Source organism: Pleurodeles waltl, chromosome 4_1 (assembly GCF_031143425.1).
Source record: "Pleurodeles waltl isolate 20211129_DDA chromosome 4_1, aPleWal1.hap1.20221129, whole genome shotgun sequence".
Taxonomy (NCBI): domain Eukaryota; kingdom Metazoa; phylum Chordata; class Amphibia; order Caudata; family Salamandridae; genus Pleurodeles; species Pleurodeles waltl.
The window spans coordinates 913,941,155-913,965,459 of record NC_090442.1 but is presented as its reverse complement, the minus strand read 5'-3'; the positions used below and the strand labels follow the sequence as shown (position 1 = coordinate 913,965,459).

Below are 24,305 nucleotides of genomic sequence, written 5' to 3'. Positions count from 1 at the left end.
ATCCACATACAACATCCAAAAAGCAAAGAGATCTCCATTGTCATCTGTTCCAGGAATACATCCTAAAGCTGTTTTACTTTGGCAAATGCGCATTCTGCAAGAGGTCGTCTAATCTGTAGGCATAGGTCTTTTGCAAAGTCATTAACACCCTCAATGAAAGAGTAGACTTCCTGACTGTTCTCTTCAAAAATTATTCTCCCCCAAGGGGGTAATTTCCAAACAAGCCAGTCTCAACATAGCTTCATTCACGCACTTGTCTACTCTAACTGCACTACTGTACATAAAACCTAGTGTTGATGATATTGATACTTCTGTTAGAATGTCTGCTTCAACACAAAGTTCGCTAAGGCCAGCATATTGAAAATGTTTTCCAAGAATGGAAATGACATTGCAAATGGTGAGAAAGGTTCCCATATGATTCTGTTGTACACTGCTTTATGCTTTCACATGATCTCAGTTGCTTCTGCGTAGAAAGTGTGATCCATGACCACTACAATTTTCACCAAATGTAGTGATTCCCTTATCAGCTGTGATGGTTTCAAAATTTCAGGAACAGTTGTCAACTCAGTTGCAAGGGCATTCATGGTGGGCAAGTAGCCAATGGAATTCTGTGAAACACTAACTAGGTCTCTAGTACTGATGTTAAATCCTGTCCAACTTGGTATTATCTATGCAAGGCTTGCTTCTTGTCTTGAACAACCCAGATAATGTTTTTATTTTGTGAAAGTTAAATGAGTTGTCCCCTTACCTGTAAGAGAGTGAGAGAACAAGTTGCTCATTTAAGGTAGCAGCAAGTTCCTTAAGACACAAGGCGGTATCATTTTTTTCCAGTTGTGAGTATGAAATCCCATGACCAAATCTGTCTCGAGTGCGAATGATTTCAACACTGCATGTCAGCGTTTTTATGGCGTATGGGAGCAACAATTGGGGGGGGGGGGGGGGGGGGGGGAGTTCTGCTGGCCATTTGTGACTGCATATATAATGTCCTGACTGATTGCCTAAGAAATGCGACACTTTTGAATGGCTTTGTATTTTCTAGATTTCCAGTCAGAAGTCCTAAGAGGAATCGTTGAAAGAAAATCAGGCACTATATATTAATCTTTAACAAAGTCTGATGGATGATATGGCCATGGTGTTGATGCCAAGTGTGTTTTAATCACTGTTCTTATGAGTGATGGCATCTGATCAATGATCGATTTCATGTCTGTTGCCTTCACCTTTAAAACTGATAATTCTCTTTTCAAACTCTAGTTTTCTCTTACAACGTCCGGTGGCATGACACTATCAGGTTGGACCAATAATTTTCCTTGGTTGCCTGGGAATATGTGGAGGCTGTCACCAAACTCGGAGTCAAATTTTTTTCTAATATGCTGCTAGGTTGATTTGTCTACTGCCTGTATTCATCTGCGTGTCATAAGGGTTTCAAGCCTTTCAGTGTGAGTCGTCAAATGTATTACCTCTTTGTTAGGAATAATCATAGTTGTAATGTATTGAAATGGTTCATCATATGCTTCATCTCTCATATTTTTGTAGTGATCATTGGATTGAATGCTAGATACATGATCTTCCTCCTTTGTTTTAACCCTTGTACAGTTCCTATAACAAGATGCATAATAATGGGCTTCTGCAGCCACTATGTCCCTACTACAAACTGCTAAGTTCTTTGAATCACAATTAATGTTTGTACACTCTCAAAGCCTTTTGTCAACGCTAAGCCCCATTGCCTTGATAATTTCTCATGCGCTTAAGTTACTTTGTAGCATTTTATCTTATCCACAAAATATACATTCTTCAGCACACACAACTGATTTTAATGATGTTCTTCTGTTTAAGCATTTACTTGTGCACTCACTCATTCCAGCATCATCACGGACACTTGCTTCAGCTTTTCGCTTAACAGTCTGTAAATGTATCTCCATAATAAACATGCTCCTGCACTTCCTGTGGGAAAATACTTGGGGAACCGTGTTGCTTTTCACACTTCTTGCAATGTCCAACACTGGAATGTAATTCCTTACTTGAGCTGCCTATAACAAAGTTTTCCATGATGAGTAGTACAGCTGGCTTGTCAGCGTAAATTCATATTGGACATTTCACCATAAATGAATTATACACTGGGGATCAGAGGGACAGGGTGTGCTTGTTTGAGTCTTCTTCATGATGCTGCATGAACATTCACCACCAGCTTTGGAAAAAGAAATTAATGAAAAAAAAGTATACATTTTACTTGGTCTACTTGATGTAATCATAATTACTATTATATTTATTACCAATGTATATTATCACATGGCCTGTATTTTTTATTAATAAAATTCACAATAAACAAAATTATGAAGAAAAAAAAACATTTACATCAAGGTATCTTGGAAGTGGAGTTGTAAGTCACAAAAGGCAAAGAGCTATGACTTGCTATCACAGATTTTCCATCTCAAGGCATCCATACCTTGCCAATAAATAATTAGAACCCACCCCCGAAAGTGGTACCAATAACATGGTTGGCTCAAGGCCTATGAACCACAATTTTTCAAAATGAGGATATCCCTTGAAAGACCATTTCTTTACTTCACACTCACGTTTCTTTATGATGTAATGTTTCTCAAGAATAGAGTTGGCAGAATGTAAACACATATGTTACCTACCTTAAGCAGTTGGACAACGCTATCATACTTGTGTGTATTTATTGCACTCTGCTATGTTGTCCACAGGTTGCTGTGCAACATATGTATGTTATGTTATGTTATGTTACACTTATTTATACAGCGCCTAACTGCCCGAAGGCCTCGTAGCGCTTGTATTGCCATAGCGAAAGTGAGCTATTTATGTTCGTAGAGGAGTTTAGATTTTAAATAGCCAGGTCTTCAAGTCCTTCCTAAAGGAAGTCTCTTGAGAGTTAGATCCTATATTGAGAGGCAGGTTATTCCAGAGCACAGCACCTTGATATGCCAGTGATCTTCCTCCCGACCTTGCTTTCTTCACCGACGGTACTATGATCAAGTTGGCTGATGAGGATCTAAGTGGCCTAGCTGGAGTATAGACCTGAGCCAGTGTTTTAAGCATTTCAGGACCCTTGTTGAAGATGGCTCTGTGAATATGGCACAGGGCCTTGAACTGAATCCTCTCCTCTACAGGGAGCCAGTGTAAGGACACGATTCCTGCTCGTATAGAGTGCTGCTTGGGGATGTTTAGAAGCAAGCGTGCAGCAGCATTCTGTACCCTTTGCAGTCTTTGGATAACATATTTAGGTGATCCTATAAACAGGGCATTGCCATAATCAATCCGAGAGCCTATCAGCGCCTGAATAACCAGTCTTCTAGCCAGAAACGGTAATAGCGTTAAAGCCTTCCTCAATGTCCTGAGCAGGGCAAATGAAGTGCCTGCTACTCTGTTGGCATGTTGAGCCATTGATAATAAGGGATCCAGCCAGACGCCCAAGCTTTTGATAAGGCTTTTAGGAGGAGGTAGGGTAGGGGCTCCGTCTAGTAGGCTGGAATTAACTAGGGGCATATTTCTCCCAAAGAACAGCACCTCAGTTTTTCCGTCGTTAAGCTTCAGTTTGCTTCCCGACATCCAGGTAGCCACTGCTTTCAGGCAAGGCCCTAGTGCCGTACCCATATCTGGGTGAGCTTTAGAGAAAGAGACAACCAACTGGGTGTCGTCTGCATACGAGACCAGATTTAGTCCAAATGGTTCCACGATCCCTGCCAGAGGCCGCTTATAGACATTAAAAAGAAGCGGGCTCAAGGCCGACCCCTGAGGGACACCACAAGTACTGAAGGTACGCTTAGAGATGTAAGATCTATCCAGCACCTGAAAGGATCTACCATGTACAAATGAGCGGATCCATTCTAGTGCGGTGCCAGCGATTCCACATCCCCGCAATCTGGCTATGAGGATGTTTAGATCAACTGTATTGAATGCCGCGCTCAAATCCAAAAGGAGGATCGCGGTTTCAATTCCTTTGTCCATCCTTTTTTTTGCTTCCTCTGTAATGGCAATCAGTGCGGTTTCTGTTCCATGCTTAGGCCTGAAACCCATATGAGTGGGATGTAGGAGTTTTCCTTCTTCCAACAGCTTAGACAGCTGAAGGTGTACCTGCTTCTCCGTAAGTTTAGCCATTAGAGGCAGCAGTGAGATAGGTCTATAATTATTCAGTAGCCTCGAATCTAGATTGGATTTCTTTAGAAGAGGCTTAACAATCGCCTGTTTCCATGAGTCTGGTACCATACCAGAGACTAAGGAGGTATTAATAAGTTTGGTAATTAATGGGCCTAAGACTGGTAGTCCCATAGCTAAGATCTGGAGGGGTGCAGGATCCAACGGGGAACCTGATTTTGTTGAGTTCGGTGATTTTACCACTACATCCAGACTAGTGGGAGTAAAGTTTGTTAGTAGGATATCCTCCTGCACCTCCTGATACCTCGTCTCCTGATCTTTAGTTTGGAAAGTGGGGAAAGCTTCATAAATATTCTGAATTTTGCTTAAAAAGAAGGTTGCCAGATCCTCTACATGTTGCTGAGGGAAGTCCCTACTTTCTGCCTCCTCAATGGGGTTAATAAGGTCTTTTAAGGCATTGAATATCTCTTTAGGGGAGTTAGCTGCTGCCTCAATTCTTCCAGAGTAGTATGCCGCCTGTGTTTTTCTAATTTCTAAGTGGTAATCTCGAATGGGGTTGACTGCAAATTTACCAATCTGTGCAACATATGTATGGGGTTGACTGCAAATTTACCAATCTGTTTAAAGTGACTTTCTGATCTTTATATAATGAATGGATAATGAATGATTGAATTTCATTTGATTGCTGCATCAACACCAAATTAAGGACCAGCAACCAAATAAAGGCAAGGTAACAAAACAAGGAGGCTTGAGGAGTAGCAAACTTTAATTGAATTAATACACTTATCAGAATACTGAATCTAGCATGTATCTATAGAAGCACACCAACAATTCAGATTTTGAAATTAGAGGTAGGATATACTTGACACTTTATATGAACAAAAACAACAATATTATCCTTTGAGCTAGGTTATCTAATCACATTCTTGTTTACTGTGAACTGGTCATAGGGCTTGGCTAGCCTCACTTATTCTCTAGTTGCCATATTGGGGATGGGCCTTCAAACTGAAGTCCTACCGCTTTCTCATTTACAATACAAAATATTTTTCCATTAGCTTCACGACCCTCGATACATACAAGAATACTGACTACACTGGGAGCTAATAGTTTTAAGCTGGGTAATGTGACCTGAGATACAGTAATCAGCTTACTTTCATCTTTACAACGAAAACAATCAAAGAAAAAATAAAGAATGAAAATCTTCATGTCTGTTTAAACAATATTTATCCAATTAGATGTACCTAATGCATTTCAATTGTCTCAATATAAAGGATATATACAACTTAAGAAATCTACAAAACTGCAACATATGACCATGAAAGAGCACTGATGATGTATACTACTATTCTGGGACTCAATCAACTACAAAGAAATGGTGTGTCTACAAAGAGGCCTGTTAGGTTACCTTTGCCTAAATGTTATTATTAACAATTTGGTAATTTCTAAACATTTGTATTAATCTTCCATGTGATCAATGTATAAGAGTTTGCAAGATTTCTCTTACCACATTTACAAAATGTTGCAATACCATGACAAAACATTGGTGGGAATACATACAGCATGTATTATTCCTCAGTTTGTGTTATACTGTAAATGTTTCACACAAACTCAATGGGAATACCATACAACTAGCAACTGCATCTCCAAGTTTTGTGCTGGATTTCAGCACCATAGTCTAAATGACGATAACACATATCTGTCAGACAACGCACACTAACAGTCACTTCTCTATATGTAGTCAAAACATCCGTATTCTTATAAAAACTACTTTTGGAGGAATGATTAGCCAGGAGCATCTAGTTTAATAACAGTACATTTGGCAATAAAGGTATAACTTCTTATGTTGAATGAAAACATGATATCAATTTTGGGAAAACTACTATTTGGCTATGTACACCAGTATACTGGGTGCAAGAGCCTCCTCTCTCACTCTCTACTCTCCTTCGTATATGTACCTCACACTCAAAGTAAGGTTGCAGGTCACTAAGTAAAGGATTTTTTTACCATAAGATACACTGACATCAATGCAATGACCTTATTAGCAACATTTTAAATGCAATTTACATCTACTTTGATCCCACCTCCAGGATCCTGCATGGACCTTTTTTAATTCAAGTAAAACTTATATGTTTTATTTTTATTAGCTTATTCCAAGCCCTAAGTTGTAATTCTACCCTTAAACTTTTTTTTTAAATTGTAGCTTTTTTCACTTTGACATCTACTAATTCTTTTTTATTTTTATTTTAAATTTTATTTGATTATTTGCAGTTTATTCAACCATACAATTAACATTGATAACATCCAGTCCCACCTTCAGCACTTCCCAGATCCCACCCACATATGTTGTTCAGTCCAGTTACTTGTATGAATAGGTTTCCTCCTTGAAACTGTACCTTAGAGTTCTTTATGCTGTCCGGATTTTATATTTAATATGATGAAGGATTAAATCTTTCACAGGTCTGTGTCCATACACATTTCCTTATCCCATCCTCCCCATATTTTTTGATATTTTTTCATACATTATTCCATTCCTATTTCCCAGTTATGGTGTGTAGGAAGCAAGTCCAAACCCCATCTCTGAACTATGTCTCTTTTAGCCACCATGCAACACTGATAGTGCGTGTGTTCTGACGTCTTTCCTTACACCCAGGAGAGCTAATCTCAGTGTCAGACTTAAGGTCTAGAGAGCTCTCCACCCTTCTCCAATCTACCCTTATACTTAATATGATCAAATTAAATTACTCACCAAAATTTAAGTTATGTCAACCCTAACCGTCAATTTAAATTAAATTATTATACTTAACATAACTGTTTACTTTCCCAAATAATTTTTGTTTTCAATGAAATATATCCTTTATCTGACATTCGTAGCAATCCCCAACACTTAGATAATTTAAATAAGACATCAAATTAAGTAAACATAAACATTGACAATTCTAAATAAAATAGGTATATTCAAATATTCTCCCTAGCCCTTATTTTAATACACGCTCATTCAAATCTAATGCTATCCATAAGTTTGATTTAAAATGTATTAAAATAACTAACATGTGTTGATTTATTAAAAAAATTAAATGACATTAAATATCCGTTAACCTAATACTTTGTTCATTTTGATCAAATTAAATAAGAAACACTGAATAATTTTATTTCACACAAAGACGACTTTTCCCCATAAACTAATGTACCTCAAAATGAAATTAAAGTTACTGTACTGAACTAAATTGATGGAATAGTAATTCTAATGTAGGATAGATATAGCAGGGGCTTCCCCTGTTATTATTAACCTCTACTGGTATGTTTATAGCCCAATTTAGCAGGCATTTTAATTATCTAAAAGAGTGAAAATTTGCAAGTCTGCTTCATTACTAAAGCGCCTAGGAAACTAATCTCAAATACAGTTTAATTCAATCAAGAAGAATAGATAGAAGATGCAAAAGTGAGAGCAGGATAAATGAGCCACAGATGTAATGCCACTTAATGGATGTCCAGATAGGAAGAAATGGGATCTACCATAGGAATCTTCACATATGAATAGGTTTGAGCCAGGAAGTCTTGACTGACTCCCAAAAATATGCACTGGGCTATTGCGAATGCTCGATTCCACTATTTACATTTCTGATAATAAAAGGAGCTTCTTTGTAATCTGCAAATGTCTTCACTTATGCCCTAAATAGTGAAATCTAATTCATAGAACCACAGAATTCCTCAAAGTACTTGGATCACATTTTATAAAACAAAGAAAAACAAGTCTTTTGAAGATGTCCATATTGGTATTTCTACACTAAGGGCAACAAAAGGCGAGACAATTCGTATAATTCCTTAGCAAATCAACTCCTCATCCAGTCATAAATCTTCTAATATCAGGAAGACATAGCCCACCTTTTCATATTCTGTACAATATTCCGTTGATAAATTAAAGTTCTCTTTTCATCTGTATTCTGCAACAAAATCAAAATTATATTACTGGTAATTTTTTTAATAAGGACATATTTCCAACTATCAATAGCAGATGTAATGGGTCAAACCTCATAATGTAGTTTTATGCACAAATCTTTCATTTAAGATTTTTTCAACAACACATTTCTAGACACGTTATTTCTGTTAGTTATGGTGATGATTTATATAGCCACATGTAAGAAAATGTCACCAAAAGGTCCCACTCAGGATTGCAACAACTACCCAGAACTGCACCAATTCAAATTTCACTGTCAATTTCCAGGAGGCAGAACTCTATGCTTATTTGTAAACAGATAAGACTTGTATTTACCAAGAGGATCTCAAACAAAAGCAACAATGTGCCCCTTCCCATCCAACTCCACCTAGCAATGGCACTGTACGGGTTGATCCACTAGAGACTAAAGACATGTATTTAGCTTTGTAAACAAATATGTAGGCAGGGTGTTTAACCATGTGAGGTCCTAAAATGTGTAACAAAACACGGATAATGGACAGTGCTAAATTATTTAAAGTACTAAACATGGAATATCAGTTACGGTGAACATATTTACCAAGAGGAGCTCAAACAAAAGCAACAATGTGCCCCTTCCCATCCAACTCCACCTAGCAATGGCACTGTACGGGTTGATCCACTAGAGACTAAAGACATGCATTTAGCTTTGTAAACAAATATGTAGGCAGGGTGTTTAACCATGTGAGGTCCTAAAATGTGTAACAAAACACGGATAGTGGACAGTGCTAAATTATTTAAAGTACTAAACATGGAATATCAGTTACGGTGAACATATGATAGTTGAGATCACATTACAAAACACAAACAACTAAACGTTTTGGAGTCATGTAGACTCCGGCAAAGCTGTAAAAATAAAAAAATAAACTAGCCTTTTTAGGAGGCTACCCAAAAATCATAAATATTAACTGGAGGCCATGGAATGCTTCTTATCAGTTATAGTGAAAACATGATAGTTTAGATCACATTAGAAAACACAAAAAACAAAGTTTTGGGGTCATGTAGATTCCAGCAACGCTGTAAAAATAAATTAAAAAATAGCCTCTTTAGGAGGGAAGTGAAAATTGCCTGCAGAAAAACAGAAGTGAATGCAAGGACCCACCGTATGACAAATGCTCAAGCAAGCTAGTGCACTAAGGGTAATTAGGTATGCATAGCTAATGCACAAATACTGGAAGAAAAAGTAATTTGTGCTGGGCTGTGTTTTGCGCTCAATTTTACTAATTAGTTTTAAGAAACCTGCAGCACATATGTTTCAAAATCACAAGCTGTCAGTGACTTTATTACCCAAAAAAAAAAATATTAACTAGAGGCCTTTGCTTTGCCTTAACAAATGTATTAGCCATGTGTTAAAAATAAAGTAATTAAAATAAAGCACATCATTCAAACCAGTACTCAATCTGTCTTTCAGTAGTGAGTCATTGTCATTCTCAGGGAGCTAACGGACATAAAATGACACATAACTACAAGCACAGGTGCAGCGTGGAGACAAAGCCACGAGAAGGCAAGGAGAACACCCATTTAGTTTCCATGGTGAGTAACAATACCACCAACTCGGGTCAGTTCAATCTTGGGCCTCACTAATAAATGTCTGAGGTGCAGAATAATGTAAGGGCGCTTTGGCTCGCACCAAGTCTAAACTTATCATCCAGAGCTGCAAAACCAGGGTGACATCACTGGATGTCAAACAAGGATGCCATACAATATTGAAACCTCGTAGCATTAGAAAGCAGATGTTTGGCTGTTTAATGTTCAGGATTTCCAGAGTGTGCCATTATTTCTAAAAATTACAATAATGGCAACATTTGTATTTATAAACTGCAGTTTTTTTTTTTTACCTGGAGACTCGTAAGCTTGGGGGCCAATTCTAAATGTACTATATTTTAAAATGTTTACAAACAATGAATTTAAAAAAAATTAAATGTTGAAAAGTACATGTATATCATTTAACTAACCACGAGAATTGGTTTAATTAACAGTAAACAGTAACAACTGAAGCGGAAATGCTACTGATTCAGGTCATGATGAAGAACAGGTGTCTTGGCAGTGCCTGTCCTTGTCTCTAACGTATGGCATACTTGTTTCACCCATACTGTTCCGTTCCTGCCTCCGCCCTGTGGGTTTTACAAATACACACACATACTCAGTTACGAATGTGCATTAAAGTTGCATTTTCCCTGGTGATGTTGAAGAAACTTCCTGGCATTACATAAAGGATTCTGGTGTGCCTGACTAAGTGCTGTTTTAGTCCTATTTAGCTGGGTTTCTTGTTATCAGACTGCATATTCAACAAATCGTTATGATTTAGTCCAGATTTATTTTATGTTAAAGTAAGCAGCTACTTTAAGACTTGCTCCAGGACACTGATAAACGTCCATAGTAAGGCAAATGTGCCTTACAAAACAAACCTTTTGTAAATCATTCGCTCACCAACAAAGCAGATTCTTTACACTGATATCAGGTTTACTGTTCTGTTATGCAACCCCAGGCTGCTCATTTTATAGAACCCAGGATTGTAGATGCAGCAGGTTTTGAAACCCAGATCAGCTAGCTAAATACAGATTTATGCAGCAGACACATTAGTTCGCTGGGATTAACAGCCCTGTAAATCTACCCCCAATGTGGCACAGTGAGGCAGATCATGATACAGAGACAGAAGGCATTGAGGCGGGGATCATAAACACCTACAACTTACCCACTCGGTTCTGTCACTATTCTATACATTAGTGCATCTGGTCTTGCCTGTTGCCATTTTCCACATTCATCCTCCTACGTTCCCCTCACTGGGACATTTAATACAACTGGTCTTCAATGCAACCCTCCACTATCAGTGGCTTCCCCACACTTTCCACCCTACAATAATTTTCTATGCAATTTCACCCTGATTTCGGAGTCTTTCAAAAATGTTTTAAATGAGTTTTTCAGTACAAAAACAGGTAGTACAACATCCACTATTTACAAGCATTTTTGTTAAGCTTACCAGTCTGACACCAAGAACATCGAAAGCAAGCCACATGCAATTGACAAGGACAGGTTGGCTCTTGCAACCTAGAAGTCATTATATTATAGTACAGAGAAATAATTCAAAGTGCACTGCTGGTGAACCCTGCTGCCACTGTCTGCACGGCCCCATCGTCGAGTGGTGATCATTAGAGTACTACGTCCTCAGCATTTCTCCACGCACCTCATACTTTCTAGGGCACCTCGTGTCGGACACACCATCCAGATTAGACGCCTCTATCTTTGGAACGCTGTCCTGCTCCAAGTTCCTAATCAGATCTCATTGTGCAACCATCAGGGCAACACTTCAGTGTATAAATGCTACCGCCAGATGCACAAAGTTGCCACCTGCGGAGTGAGATCCAACAAAAAGTCTAGGACCTCTGGTACCTGTTAGTCCACTTTGCTCCAGTAGTCTTTAACCTTAGAGCAGCCCCACATCCTGTGCAACAGAGAACCCCTTTCTCTACAGCCCCTCAGACAGAGATCGTTGTCAGTTTTTCCCACTGAAACAATCTGGTCCTCATGAAGTATGTCCTGTGGGGAAATTTTAGTTGGATTAGTTGGAATTCCACTGGTATGGCCACATCGTGTAGGAAGCGGCACGCCGTTCCCCAGCCATCATCTTCCATTCTCCCAAGATCGCATTCCCACGCATCCCTATGTCTTCGGCATTTACTTGTGTGTAATTTCTATTTTGAAAAAAGCAATCACAAGGTTACACAGTTTCTGAGGGCAGTTCTGCGTAATTAGTGCAGCAGAAAAATGACTGCGACTGTTGTTTTGTCTGTGTTTTTTTCGGAAAAAACGTGGTAGTGCAATTTAAGCAATGTGTTATTTTTGATGCCAGTATGGCACAGGTGTAACCTTGCATTGCTTTTTGCATTATGTAAACACTGGCTTTAATGCACCTCAGAATCGATATGATACATTCACAAAAGTTAATGTGCTTACCACTTCTGAAATGAGTTTACACCAGTCTCTTCTAAGTTTGTATTCACTGTCAAGCTTCATGTACTCCAAGTCTAACTGAAGTTTTGCCCAAGGGCCATTGGGACTTTTTGTCTGGTGAAATAAAAACAACGGCACCTTTAATTTTCAACAACCTGAAGACAAAATAAACACCTACAATTTAATCAACTGCACATGTCACATTTTCTGTGAAATAATAACACTTTTGTTAATTTTTTTAAGAGCAAACCATGTTAACCTTATTTTGTACAAAATATTTCCCCAACAGAAGAAAGATGAAAAGCTCCTGAGACAAGAGGCAGTGACGTTGGAGTAATAGCTATCATTTTGAGCCTCCTAACTTCCAACTGATGTGAAAAGATTAACACCACACCCTACTAGTGCTTACCAACACTAGTGTCTAACTTCTAAAAATAGTGAATAAACTATTGGTATGAAGGACCAATATAACGAATATAAAATATTTTGATGTAATGTAGTACATAATTTAAAAATTTCAATACTTCGAAGCCCGAATCAAGCTCATGTTAAATTCTCTACTAAAGAGATTGAAAACAAAACTATAAGATATTAAAGACAATACACTTCTTCCTATTCGCAACTGATGGGACGTACAATAGCTATCATATCCTATTATCTTGGGATTAAGTGGCTTCCTATAGCATCAATTTTCTTGCTGCATCATGCCCTAAAGATAGTTAGTCTGCTCAGTGTTAAATCCACGAAGGCAATAACACATATATAGTTAATTAATTACAAGAGAAATCGAAAGTTCACAAAACTCATGAACTTCAGAAAGCAGCTATTATGGCAAGCTCATTGAATTGCCAAGTAAGTTCTTTTCTCGGGCTTTTGTCTCTCTGGAGAAACTCCAGGGGGATGTTGAGCAGGGGATGTAGGTTTAGAAACTTACATGTAACACAAATATCCTTTAGTAATTGTACTGTCCGGTCTATGTTATATCATTATAACATTAAAAAGACTTATTATCCAATAAAATAATTGGCTGCATTGACTGCTAATTAGCTCCAGTAACAAATAACACAATATAATGTTTCACTTTCCCATCGATTCATTGATGACATAGAGCCTACTATCTTAGGTATTTCTTAAAGACGTTTTGTATAGAGCTAACGGGTCATCTTCAGGTGACTTCAGAATGCAAACTGATAGGGGCAACAGTCTAGAAGGTAGGTCTTTCAATCATGTAGGGGGCGGATGATCCCAACAGAAATACTACTGTTCCATGTGGTAGATGATTTCAACCAAAAGAAACTACTGCCCCATATCCATGTAAGGTAGTACCCTAAACTCAACACATAATCCAGTTAAGACAGCCCTCTGAACTGGATACAGGGGTTGGGCTCAAAGTGGCAATGGTCCACTAAGCATCAACATAGGGAGGGAGGGTGGTCATTGGAAAAAGCAACAATAGCAAGGGGGGAGGGTGGCTGGACACTAAGCAAATGGCAATGGAGAAAGGTTGGGAAAATCAAGCAAACATTTGGGAAAATAAACGGTTGGATTAAGAGCAACAGAAGGAGAAAAAGCAAAGCTGGCAATGGAAGGAGGTTGGGCAGGGAAAAAAGCAACAGAGCAACAGGGGCAACGGAGAGGGGGGTGGGTGGTGGATACTGAACAACGGCAACGGATGGAGGATGGGTGGACACTAAGCAACAGCAGCAACAGAGGGTGCTGGAAAACACCTTATCTCATGAAGCGCTTCAGAAAAAAAAGAAAAGTAGTTCGAGAGAAGCAGACACTGGTGGAAACATAGGAGACAGCCAGAGAGATGGTAATTAGGCTATACTCATTGGGAGGGAAAAGCACAAGCTGGAAGAGCTAAAAAAAAGTCAGCAAATAGAAATCAATAGGTGGAATACATTGCTAGGTGAGCTTTCAGCATGTCCCCAATACGTCTTAGCAACTAGAAAACTGAACTGTCTGGTAGGCTTCAACCTCAAATGTACACACTGAGCAGTCCAAAGTGGAGTTCCTCTCACTGGTTTTGCAAGGTTTTTATAAGAAACTGTAGGCAAAACATGGATCCTATTAACACCTTCAGCTCAGCTGGTGCTCTCTAAGCAACTGCCTTTGTAGCGTGCAGTACCAGGCAAATAGACATACCCCTGTATTACAGAAATGAGAAAAAAGTTAGAGGTAGTACACATTAATGAGGAAGAGCTGCAGTGTGAATGATCAGTAATGAAAGGAATTACTCACAAATCAGCCGATAAAATGTAGGAGTGATACCTGGCAAGGAGTTAAGATTTTTGCATAGGGTAAAACTTGATGATATATGGACTCCACCATCTATACAGCAATTCTACGATTGATCACTCGGTTGCCAAGGAACAATTGATTCCATCGGTTTTAGCTACTGACCAGTCACCAGAACTCACTGAATCCAATTGAATAAGATTGTGAAAGTGCCATCTTCTTATAACAACTAAACTTGCATGCAACATCACAAAGAGAGAATGGTTTTGAAGATGTTCCATCAACAGGATGTTAGAATAAGCCAAGTAAAACCTACTAAGAGTTGCAGTTAGCTTGTGTAGGCTGTTTTACAGGGTGGAACTGCAGTGCTCCAAAGCCGCCTCCTCAACCTCCTGAGATCATAAATAAACGTTAAATAAAGCATAAAAGAAATTGCCCTAAATATCACAAAACATTTAAAACGACATTTTATTCTCATAAAGGTTCCAAGTGTTTATCTTGATGCCATTAAATACTTCTGATCCAATCTCGGATTTTAGTTTGGAGAATATGGTTATTGATACTGGAGATTCGATGCGTCTAGCAGGTGCTCCTGGCCCAAATGGATTTTCAGCTAGTATTGTCAAGGCAGCTAAAGTGGAATAAACACATATGTTGATCCCTTTTTATAATGATCGTCTATCCATGAATCAGGTTCTAAGAAGGGTTCTTATGACCGGCCTGAAACCTTTCATTTCATCTCCCTACTTGATGTGGAGGGAAGATGTTTTGTGAAAATCCAGAACAAAGAACTGAAGGTATGGGCAAGCGACACGAAAATTATTCCCACAACATAAACAAGTTTCCAAAAGAGCAATGGGACAGAGATTAATCTGTTATGATTAGCAGCACTGATTGCTCACTACACAAAAAACATAAAAGGGTGCAGTTCCCCTGTACAGTGCCTTCACTGACTTTGCCAAAGCGATCCATAAAGAGGGCAGAGGTCTACTTTGAGCCACATTATCAGCTTAGGGCATTCATTCGCATCTGCTGCCAGCCATCAGCAACCTTTACTCTAATACATTGGTAAAAGTGAGAGTCCACCTCATGAAAGATTTACTCAAAGAGGCATCTGAAGCAAGGGTGCATTCTGCCCCTTTACTTTTTAATCTGTACTTAGCAGGCTTAAACGATCACTTAAGCACAACCAACGCCTTCCCTCCCAAAACCTCAAGCCGAAGCCGGCACCTACTGCAGTATGCCGATGACACTATTTTAATGGACCAAACTGCAATAGGTTTACAAACATCGTTGGCTAGCCTGTCAGACTATTGTACAGCTAACAAGCCCGTCATTAACACATCAAAAAACAAGATTTTAGTCTTTGGAAAAAGGTGAATCAGGCGAGGACTATGGTTTATCAATGGTTAGAAAGACAAAAGGGTGTCCAAAATGAAATACCTCGGGTCTGGTTAGATGATTGAGGGCATCCTTCTGTGAAAATGGAGTCAATCAAGAAAAACGCTATAATCTTTTCTTTCCAGTGCTTCCCTAAAAATCTATTGGGCACTGACCTTTCATCAATCTGCAAATTCATTGATAGCAAACTGATGCCTTACACATGGCTCCTCTGTTGTACAAAAATAGTTTAACATCCAGGTTTGATCTCTAGCAATGCCAATGCTGCAGGCATTTATTCCAGGTACCATCTAGCATAGTGCAAGCCCGAATATGATTGGAGTTCAATTTAGCTCGTCAAGATTCTGTGCTCTATGCACGACTTATTTTTCTTTGTGCCAAGCTAGCACCAGCTGAGCCGGGAATCATTGAAGCAGCTTCTGTGGGGCATTATTCAAGTTAAGGAATCAGAAAAGCATAATTTTTACCAGATTGTCATTGACTGGCTTGCAGACAATGAGCTGATTAAAGTTTCTTTACCACTGAAAAAAACTGTAAAATACTCCTGAAACAAGCCTGGTTGTACTCTGTTTATGCTGACCTGCAAGTTAGTTGCACAAAAGCGCATGCACATTTAGTCACAGATTTTTATCAACCCTGCAGTAATATCTATTGCGCCCATCAAAGCTTTCGGTCAAAATGCAATTACTTTGAAAATGGCACAGCCTGATTCCACTGAAAGCATATGAGTATGGATGTTTGACTGGAGAATAGGATGATTTAGGGAGGCGTTACCGAACCACAAAGGAGACTCTCTCTTACATCATATGGTTTTGTCCTGGTCTCCCACCAACCCCTACAGTGACCATAATCTGATAATTCTTAGTCTTCCAATTCCTCATTTTTCTGCCACATCAGGTATGAATGAGTCTATTTCAGATCTGTAAACAAAGGGGTCTGCATGAAACGGGCCAATGTAGACCCAAATGTTTTGTTTAGGGATTTGATTTCTGTGGCTTTCAAAGACATTATGGCCCTCATTATGACATTGGCAGTAAATCCCACTTACCGCCGCAGCAGATTTCCGTTCACCATATTATGACACACACAGCAATCCGTCACTGTTCAGCCACATACACAAGTCTGCCACACCAAAGGTCAGTGATAAACTGGCAGTATCAAAACCCACACCGTTACCCCAACAGAACAACACCCATCACATTATGACCCACGAATCACCATGGTGGACATTCAATAGCAGTAAACCTTCGGCGGTACATACCGCCACGCTCAAAATACACACACACACACACACACACACACACCACCACCAAATTGCACAATTCAAACTACACATACCTGACAACCGTACACACACCACACCCACACCACTATACGAACACACCCACAGTAACTACAACCCTTTACCATAATAAACAATTGCCACGAGATAGACACCACAGACAAGACCAGAGCCACACACCACCATCACCTATACACCACACACCCCAACACATCACCCTACACATCCTTACCCACACTACTCATACAACACCCATGGCACCACAAAGACACCCCCATTCTCTGAGGAGGAGATACGGGTCATGGTGCAGGAAATCATCAGGGTAGAGCCTCAGCTTGAGAGACTGTGGCCTTGCACTCCCCAGGACAGAGAAATGGGCATGTTGCCCCCTCCAGAACCAGTGGTATGGCACCCACTTTAGAGACTGTGGCCTTGCACTCCCCAGGACCTGGCACAGGGCATGTTGCCCCCTCCAGGACCAGTGTTGTTGTTCCATCTACCTGCTGAAGTGCACCCCCATTCCCGGACCCCATGAGGTGCCTGCCTATTTTCCAAATGATGCCCCTGCAGTGTACTCTCCATGTTGGTGCAGGAGACAAGTGGGGCCTTGGACTTTGTCATGTGGCCCTGTGACCCTTGCACATTGAGGACTGGGCAGTGTCCCTTATGTATATACTTTTACATTAGATGTTTGCAATTTTCCTGTATTTATATTATAACACTCGGTTTCATCTACTTGTGTTGTCCTTCCATTATTCCTGAGAGGTACAGGGTAAATATGTTTTATTATTGCATCTGATTGTGTGTATGGTCTTGTGGGGTTGTGTGTGTGTTGAGCGTGTGTGTGCGTCACTCTTTTTCCTCCCCTCCTCCCCCGTGTGCTAGGCGGCTGTACTCACCGTGGTAGTATTCGCCGTCGTTGGTGTTCGTGGTGGAGCAGGACGTAAAATATAATCGGAAATATTTGCAGCTTGGGCTCCATGGCGGCGTGGTTGTTCTTTGTGTCTCCAATGATGAGTCCTTTCCCTTCTGTGTACTGTTTCTGCCAGGCTTTTGATGTTGTTGGTACCGCCCCAGAAAAGGTGGCGGATTGGGTTGTAATAATAGGGTGGGCGGAACATTGTCTTTCACCTGGCTGTAGGCAGCTACCGCTGTGGTGCCTGTCGTTTCCTCACTGGTGGTCGGTGTGGTAAAGAGCCTGTCTATCTGAGCTCTTTCTGCCATGGTCATAATTTGGCGGTATTTACCACCAGCCTGTTGGCGGTATTCCCGCCACTTTATCACCGACCGCCAAGGTTGTAATGAGGGACTATGTGATGTATTTCATTTAAGGCTCACTCAAATAAAATTTGGGAAAGTTCTGTTGAAATCTGTGGAACTGTTTCCTGTATGTTGCCAATCAATAAGTCTGTGAAAGAGCGACCACTTCACACTAGGTTTCATTTGGAATGCACTTCAGCACTCAAAGCCCTTAAGGAGGCTACTAATACTACCTCGCATGTCACCTTTGTCATCAGGGAAGCCAGAAACAACTATAAACAAGCTATAGATCCCAGGAAGCAGGAAATTAGAGTTAAGGCTTGGGAGGACCTTGAAAAAGCGCCATATCTGAAAGACAATAGCCTTTTCTGGAATGTAGTAAACGGCCCTTTACTCACACATAGTCCAGCCACTGGCATAGAGTGTCACATTCCTGATCAAGATTGGATTGATAATTTGTCCTATTTTTAATCCAAGCAACGTGGGGGAGGAGTATGACATGGGTGTTAGGGTAGATCCCCATTTTTGCAATGACTAATGGCTATACGATTTAATTGATTTAGCATCCACCACTAAAGCAATTTTGAGTGCTGCTGGTGGGAAGGTGCCGGGCCCCGAACGGGGTCCCAGTAGATTTGTTTAAACATGATGTAGATTTTTGTGGGGCAGTGCTTACAAATGTTGTAAAAGTAGCAGTCATGGACAATTTGGTAGACTCCTGGAAAGAATCTATTATTGTGCCAATTTATAAAAAGGTGATTAAAACCTTCCAGCATGTTATCGGCCACTTTCCCTAACAGCACAACTGCAAAGATTTTACGGTGGGTCATTCTAGGTAGGCTGGAGGACTGCGCAGAGACCAATTCTCTTTTTTTCTGCAACCTAATCCGGCTCTCGGCCTGGTTTAGAAACTGTGGAGCAAGACCTTAACTTATTCCTTATAGTGGGTAAATATGTTAAAGCCAGGAGAGGTGCTTTACATATGGCCTTTATGGGCCTCTCCTGTGCTTTTGACCTAGTAAGTAGGGGGGACTTCTGGGAACTCATGGAACAGGCAGGGGTAGATCCCCCCACTGCTAGATCTAGTAAGGTGCTTACATTGGATACCACCACAAAATTGTGTTATATGCAGCATAGTGATTGCACATCTCCTATTAAGGTGGCTAGAGGGTCAGGCAGGGCTCAATACTAGCACTCTTTATTTTATATTCATTCCTTAGAGGCCTTTTTAAACTCCTGTAATACTGATGTCCCCAGAGTTGGTAACTGCGCAGTCCTGATGCTTTTATATGCGGACAATGCAGTTCTTATTGCACTTACAGCTAATGGCCTTCAGAGCCTATTTAATGGTTTTAGCTATTTTAAGTCAAGTTTAAATCTTAAGGTGAATCATGGAAAATAGTTTATTATGACCAGTGGCCCTAAAAGTAGCAGGTCGAAACGCTTTTTTATTGGAAAGACCCCAATTGAAAAGTCTCTTTTTTAATTATTTAGGTATATTATTAGACACTAAAGGAACATGGAACAGGTAAACTTATCAGAGAGCAAAAAAGATGGTGGCAACTAATGAACTGATTTTTAGATTTGCTAAAAGGCTAGGTTATAAGCAAATTAAAGAGATGACTCAGCTCTATAAGAGAACATGCCTTTCGGCTGGCGTATATGGATCAGGAGTCTGGGGTTCTGCTTTCCAGATAAACTGCAAGCAGCTGAAAACAACTTTCTGTGCAGGCTCTAAGCCATTCAAAAAAATCATCTTGAGTCTTCTTTCGCATTTAGAATTGGTCATACGTTTCCTGGAGGACCAGGTTGGTATGGCTCCCTTATTACTATGGGTGAAATTATGGAACACTCCAGAGGCTGGCTTTTCAAGGGAGGTCATGGTTGACAGTTTATATTTAAATAATATGGCTGCAATGCCATGGCTGGCATACATTAGGAACAACTTTCATAATCTGGGAAAGAGCCATCCTTTTGATTCCCCTGCAAGTGTTGACGTTATGGTCAAAAAAATATTTGTTACACAAAGGGAACTAGGCCAGAATTGGGAGGTCTCTTAATATGGTTTCAGCCCTTAGTTACGCGGCAGTTTCTACCTCTTCAGGTATGGAACTGAATTTAACTTGGATTACAAACCCCGAACACAGATTTTAACTGACCATAGTTAGACTACAGTGCCTTTTTTGTTGCTTTTCCTCTGGTAGGCACCTGGTTCACTGCCCTTTCATGTTGCCCTTGTGAAGCTGGCTTCCTCGCAAAGCACTGCACACTTTATGCTATCTTGCAGCCTGCATCGCACTTTAGGAGCCTGTTTTTTACATCAAATCGTTTAGCAGAAAACTTTTACTTCTTATAAGGATTGGCTAGGATACTTACAAAGTCTTATTACACCCACAGTTTGCTTTGCATTGTTGAATGATGTTTCTGCTACTACAAAATTGAGGAATAACTATCTCTTTTAATCGTATTAATAAGAAAATGTAAATGTTTTTATCCTATTTTATCTGATTGTGATTATTAAAAAATATTTTATATTTTGTGTTTTTATGATCATATGAAGCCTCCGGGCAGAATGGCACTATATAAAACATTCTAACATAACATAACATATGTTCGTGACTGAATAAAGATATTTAAATTTAAGTGCTGTGACTTGGACAGTTATTGGTGTGCTCGTTCTTAATACATACTTTTTAAATTAATGTCTTGGCAGTTTGATAATGGCTCAGCTTGTGGTATGATGTCTTCTCCTCAGCTTGAGTATTATTTGCGAGTTTTAGTAGAACCTAATAAGAATAGCACTGGCGTTTTGGCTCTGGGGTGGGTTGTTTGCACTCATACAGGCGCAATTTTCTGCACACTTTTTTCATCTGATTTAGAAGCTATTCGTTATCTGCAATGTCCTGATGACTGCCAGTAAGACACTGCCCCAGTTTGCACAGCAGCTGATTGCTATACCTGCTGTGTATTCATTTTAATTACCGTTGACCTGGGCGGGTTGTATTTTTATTCTTCTAGGATTTCAACTACGTTATTGAAGGATTGTGAGTCACTTGCAATACTGCACCTATGTTTTTATATCTCCTCGAGTTGCCAGATAGCATTTACAGTTGTGTCCCAAAGGCTTCTTCTCTTTTAATGCCTTGGTAAATTACGGTCTGTTTAACTGCATCCGTTGTCTGGTGTTTGAGGCTGCTATATTTATTATTGTATTTGTATTGTATCTGTTTCTTAATGAATGTTTTGCAATTCTTTTGATTATTTGTGCAAATCAATAAATATTCGAGATTAATCACCTTGAAAAGAATGAGTTACCTTTTGTTTATTCTGCTTTTTGTAATAACACTAATGCATTTTATTCTTATTTATCTGATGCATTTTTTTCACTTTTGCCCTTATGTGGCAGTGTTGAGCATTTTTATGCCTTACCTGAGACAGCGCATTCTCAGTCGCTAGCTAGCAAGACTATTTGTTGGTTTACAAGTCACTTAGAGCCTGCCCATAACTTGCCAATAATTTACTTAATTGTCACTCACTTTCTTGTTTCTCATTGGTCAGCACATGACAACTTTCCTTCCTCTTCGTGTGTTCAACCATTCCTTGGAGCATGGACCAAGTACTTCTTCCTTTCAGTGCCCTGTGTCCTTCCACTGCTCGCATGCTTTCAAAGTTACCTTTTTTTTTTATTTTAGTCACAGCACTCCATCAGGCTGTCTCTCCCTCACCCCTGTCCCATGCAGGTGCTTGCATCCACCCCGTTCCTCCCACCCCTTTCCACATTCTGTTGTTGCTTGCACCTACCACTCCCACAATGTACTGTTGTTTGTCCCGTCCCTCCTACCACCTCCCGCTGGAGTTACTTGCCCCTGTCTTTTCCATCCACACATTCTGTCGTTTGCTTGCCCCATGCTCCTCCCAGTCATGGCTTGCCCCTTCCACTGCCCCTCCCAACAGAAAAAAGTGCTCACACTGCCAACACTGACTGAGCAATAACATTTTTCCCGTTCTACCACCCCTAAACCCTGTTGTTGCTGGCCCCGTACCTCTTCCTACCTCAGCCTTTGCTTGTGCAGCATGGCTAAAAGTAAACAAAAGCACAATGACACGGCCAACATAGACGATAGCCTCTTTACCATTTCTCTGACTGGAGGCCTCCATCCTTACAGTGGTCACTTTTAGGGAACTACTTTTAACTTTTTACTTTCAGCACTCCATGAGAGTATATGCTTTCAATAGCTCATCCTTATATACACTGTGCAGCTGTCTCCTTCATGTCGCATGCTCTCCCTCATGTGCTTCTCCCTTGCTAAACTTCCACCCTACCTGCGCCCAGTGTTGCTTTTTAACTCGTGAGCTTCTCTGCCTAACCCATGTTTTGCTCTCCCTTATATGTTACTTTTCCACTCCGCTGACCACTATTTAATTTGTTTTCTAATCAGCAAATTGCTGCTAGGTCGGCTGTCTCCATCTCAGACTGGTAAATAAAATTAAAATAAAATTACATGGGTGCCAAGTTTGTAACGTGAGGTCCCACCCTTTTTACATTTTCCCTGCTTCCATTGTCATTTGCCTCAAACCTTTATTTTAGCATTGAGAGCCTACATTTTTTTTTTCTTTTTTTTCTTTTTTTTAGGAACACCACTCCAGCACAATAAAAAAATAACACTGTCAACTGTAGAAGTATCATGATTTATTAAAAACAAAACAGAGATTATAACTTTGCATATTCCTATTTAACCAAAACCTCTAACTAGTGTAAAACTAGTGAAATAAAACGGTAGAACAGAAAGAATACAACTATGATGCACATTCCTATTCTAGTGGTTAGTAAATGACGCAACAGGTGTCACCTGTATTTTATAACATACAGAACGGCAATTTCTTCCTTAGCTAAGGTACCGATTAATATTAGTGCTGAGGAAACTGTTAGATTTGTATCATAGCATACTGCAAAAAGGGAGCTCAAATAAAGACATGGCAGCCCCAAGTCGGACACAATACTGCTTACATTCCGAAGGCCAGCCAACTACTCAGCAGCAAATCATAATATCGGTGATATGTTTCTGCATTGTGCTAAATACCACACTTCAGCTGCTTCTAAATGCTGTAAACCAGTGGTTCTGAACCTGTAGTCCAGGGAACCCTGGGGGTCCACAACTGTTAAGAAAATTAAATATAATCAGAATAATAATCTGGATATAAACAGAGAAGCAAAATGTACAAAATAACATTTTACAACATTCTGTAATTGTGAAGCTAAAAATGAAGGCAGTATCCTCAGATTGATTCATAGGAGGAGTGCAAGTGTATCAAACAGAATAAAGTGTGGAGCGATGAGTGGCCTCAACTGATTCAGAAAAGCTCCACCCTTTCAATTAAAATGTACATTTTCTATATTTGTTTGTGAATTAAATAAAATATTTCACCATTTATATATTTGTTTGATGAATGGATTTTCCCTATTTTTCATGTCTAGTTTTGCAGTTGAAATGCTTAGGCACGGTCACTAGCTTCCAATGATTACTCAGTCGGGAGGTCCCTGGATTCAAATGAAAATTCAATGGGGGTTCCTGAGCTCCAATAACAATTAAGTGTGGTTGTGGGGTGGGTCCACAGAGGTCCAGGGGAGGGAGGAGATAAATGTATATCCTCAACCAGCTTTGGGAGTTTCTAATAAATTCAACTAAATATAAGCAGAGCTCCAGAATTCATAAAATAATCTTTTACATCCAAAAGGTTTCCCTTTTATTAGGTGGGTACCCTAAATACGATAAAAATTATGTGGGCAGTTGCTTGATGTACATCAATGATTCATCCCTCTGTGCTGCTTAACCAACAAATTTCAGCCTGGTTAAATTCCCAAAGGGGCCATTGGCCTTCTTCAGGGCTCCTAGCACCCGTGTCTAGGCTGCCTCAAACCATGGAATGAAATGAGGTGGGAGGCTCTCATACCTGCACTAATGAGCAATGATGTACCTGGAAGGAGTATATAATTTGGAAAGAAAACCACAATTAAGAAGAATTTGACTGCTACTTAATTTTGCAATTGCACCCTAAGTCACATGGATACTGCGATTTATACACCTA

At 39.8% G+C, this 24,305-nt stretch overlaps 1 protein-coding gene across 1 annotated transcript in view; it reads right to left on the bottom strand.

Annotated features, from left to right (window-relative positions):
* The window catches only part of GSAP (gamma-secretase activating protein), a 646,974-nt gene that overhangs the window by 203,040 nt on the left and 419,629 nt on the right, over positions 1–24,305 (bottom strand). Inside the window, exons 20-21 of the mRNA XM_069229679.1 lie at positions 12,038–12,148; positions 7,996–8,054 (exon numbers count right to left, since the gene is read on the bottom strand). Of these exons, the coding sequence (XP_069085780.1) occupies positions 7,996–8,054; positions 12,038–12,148 (170 nt within the window). The remainder of the gene's footprint in view (positions 1–7,995; positions 8,055–12,037; positions 12,149–24,305) is intronic.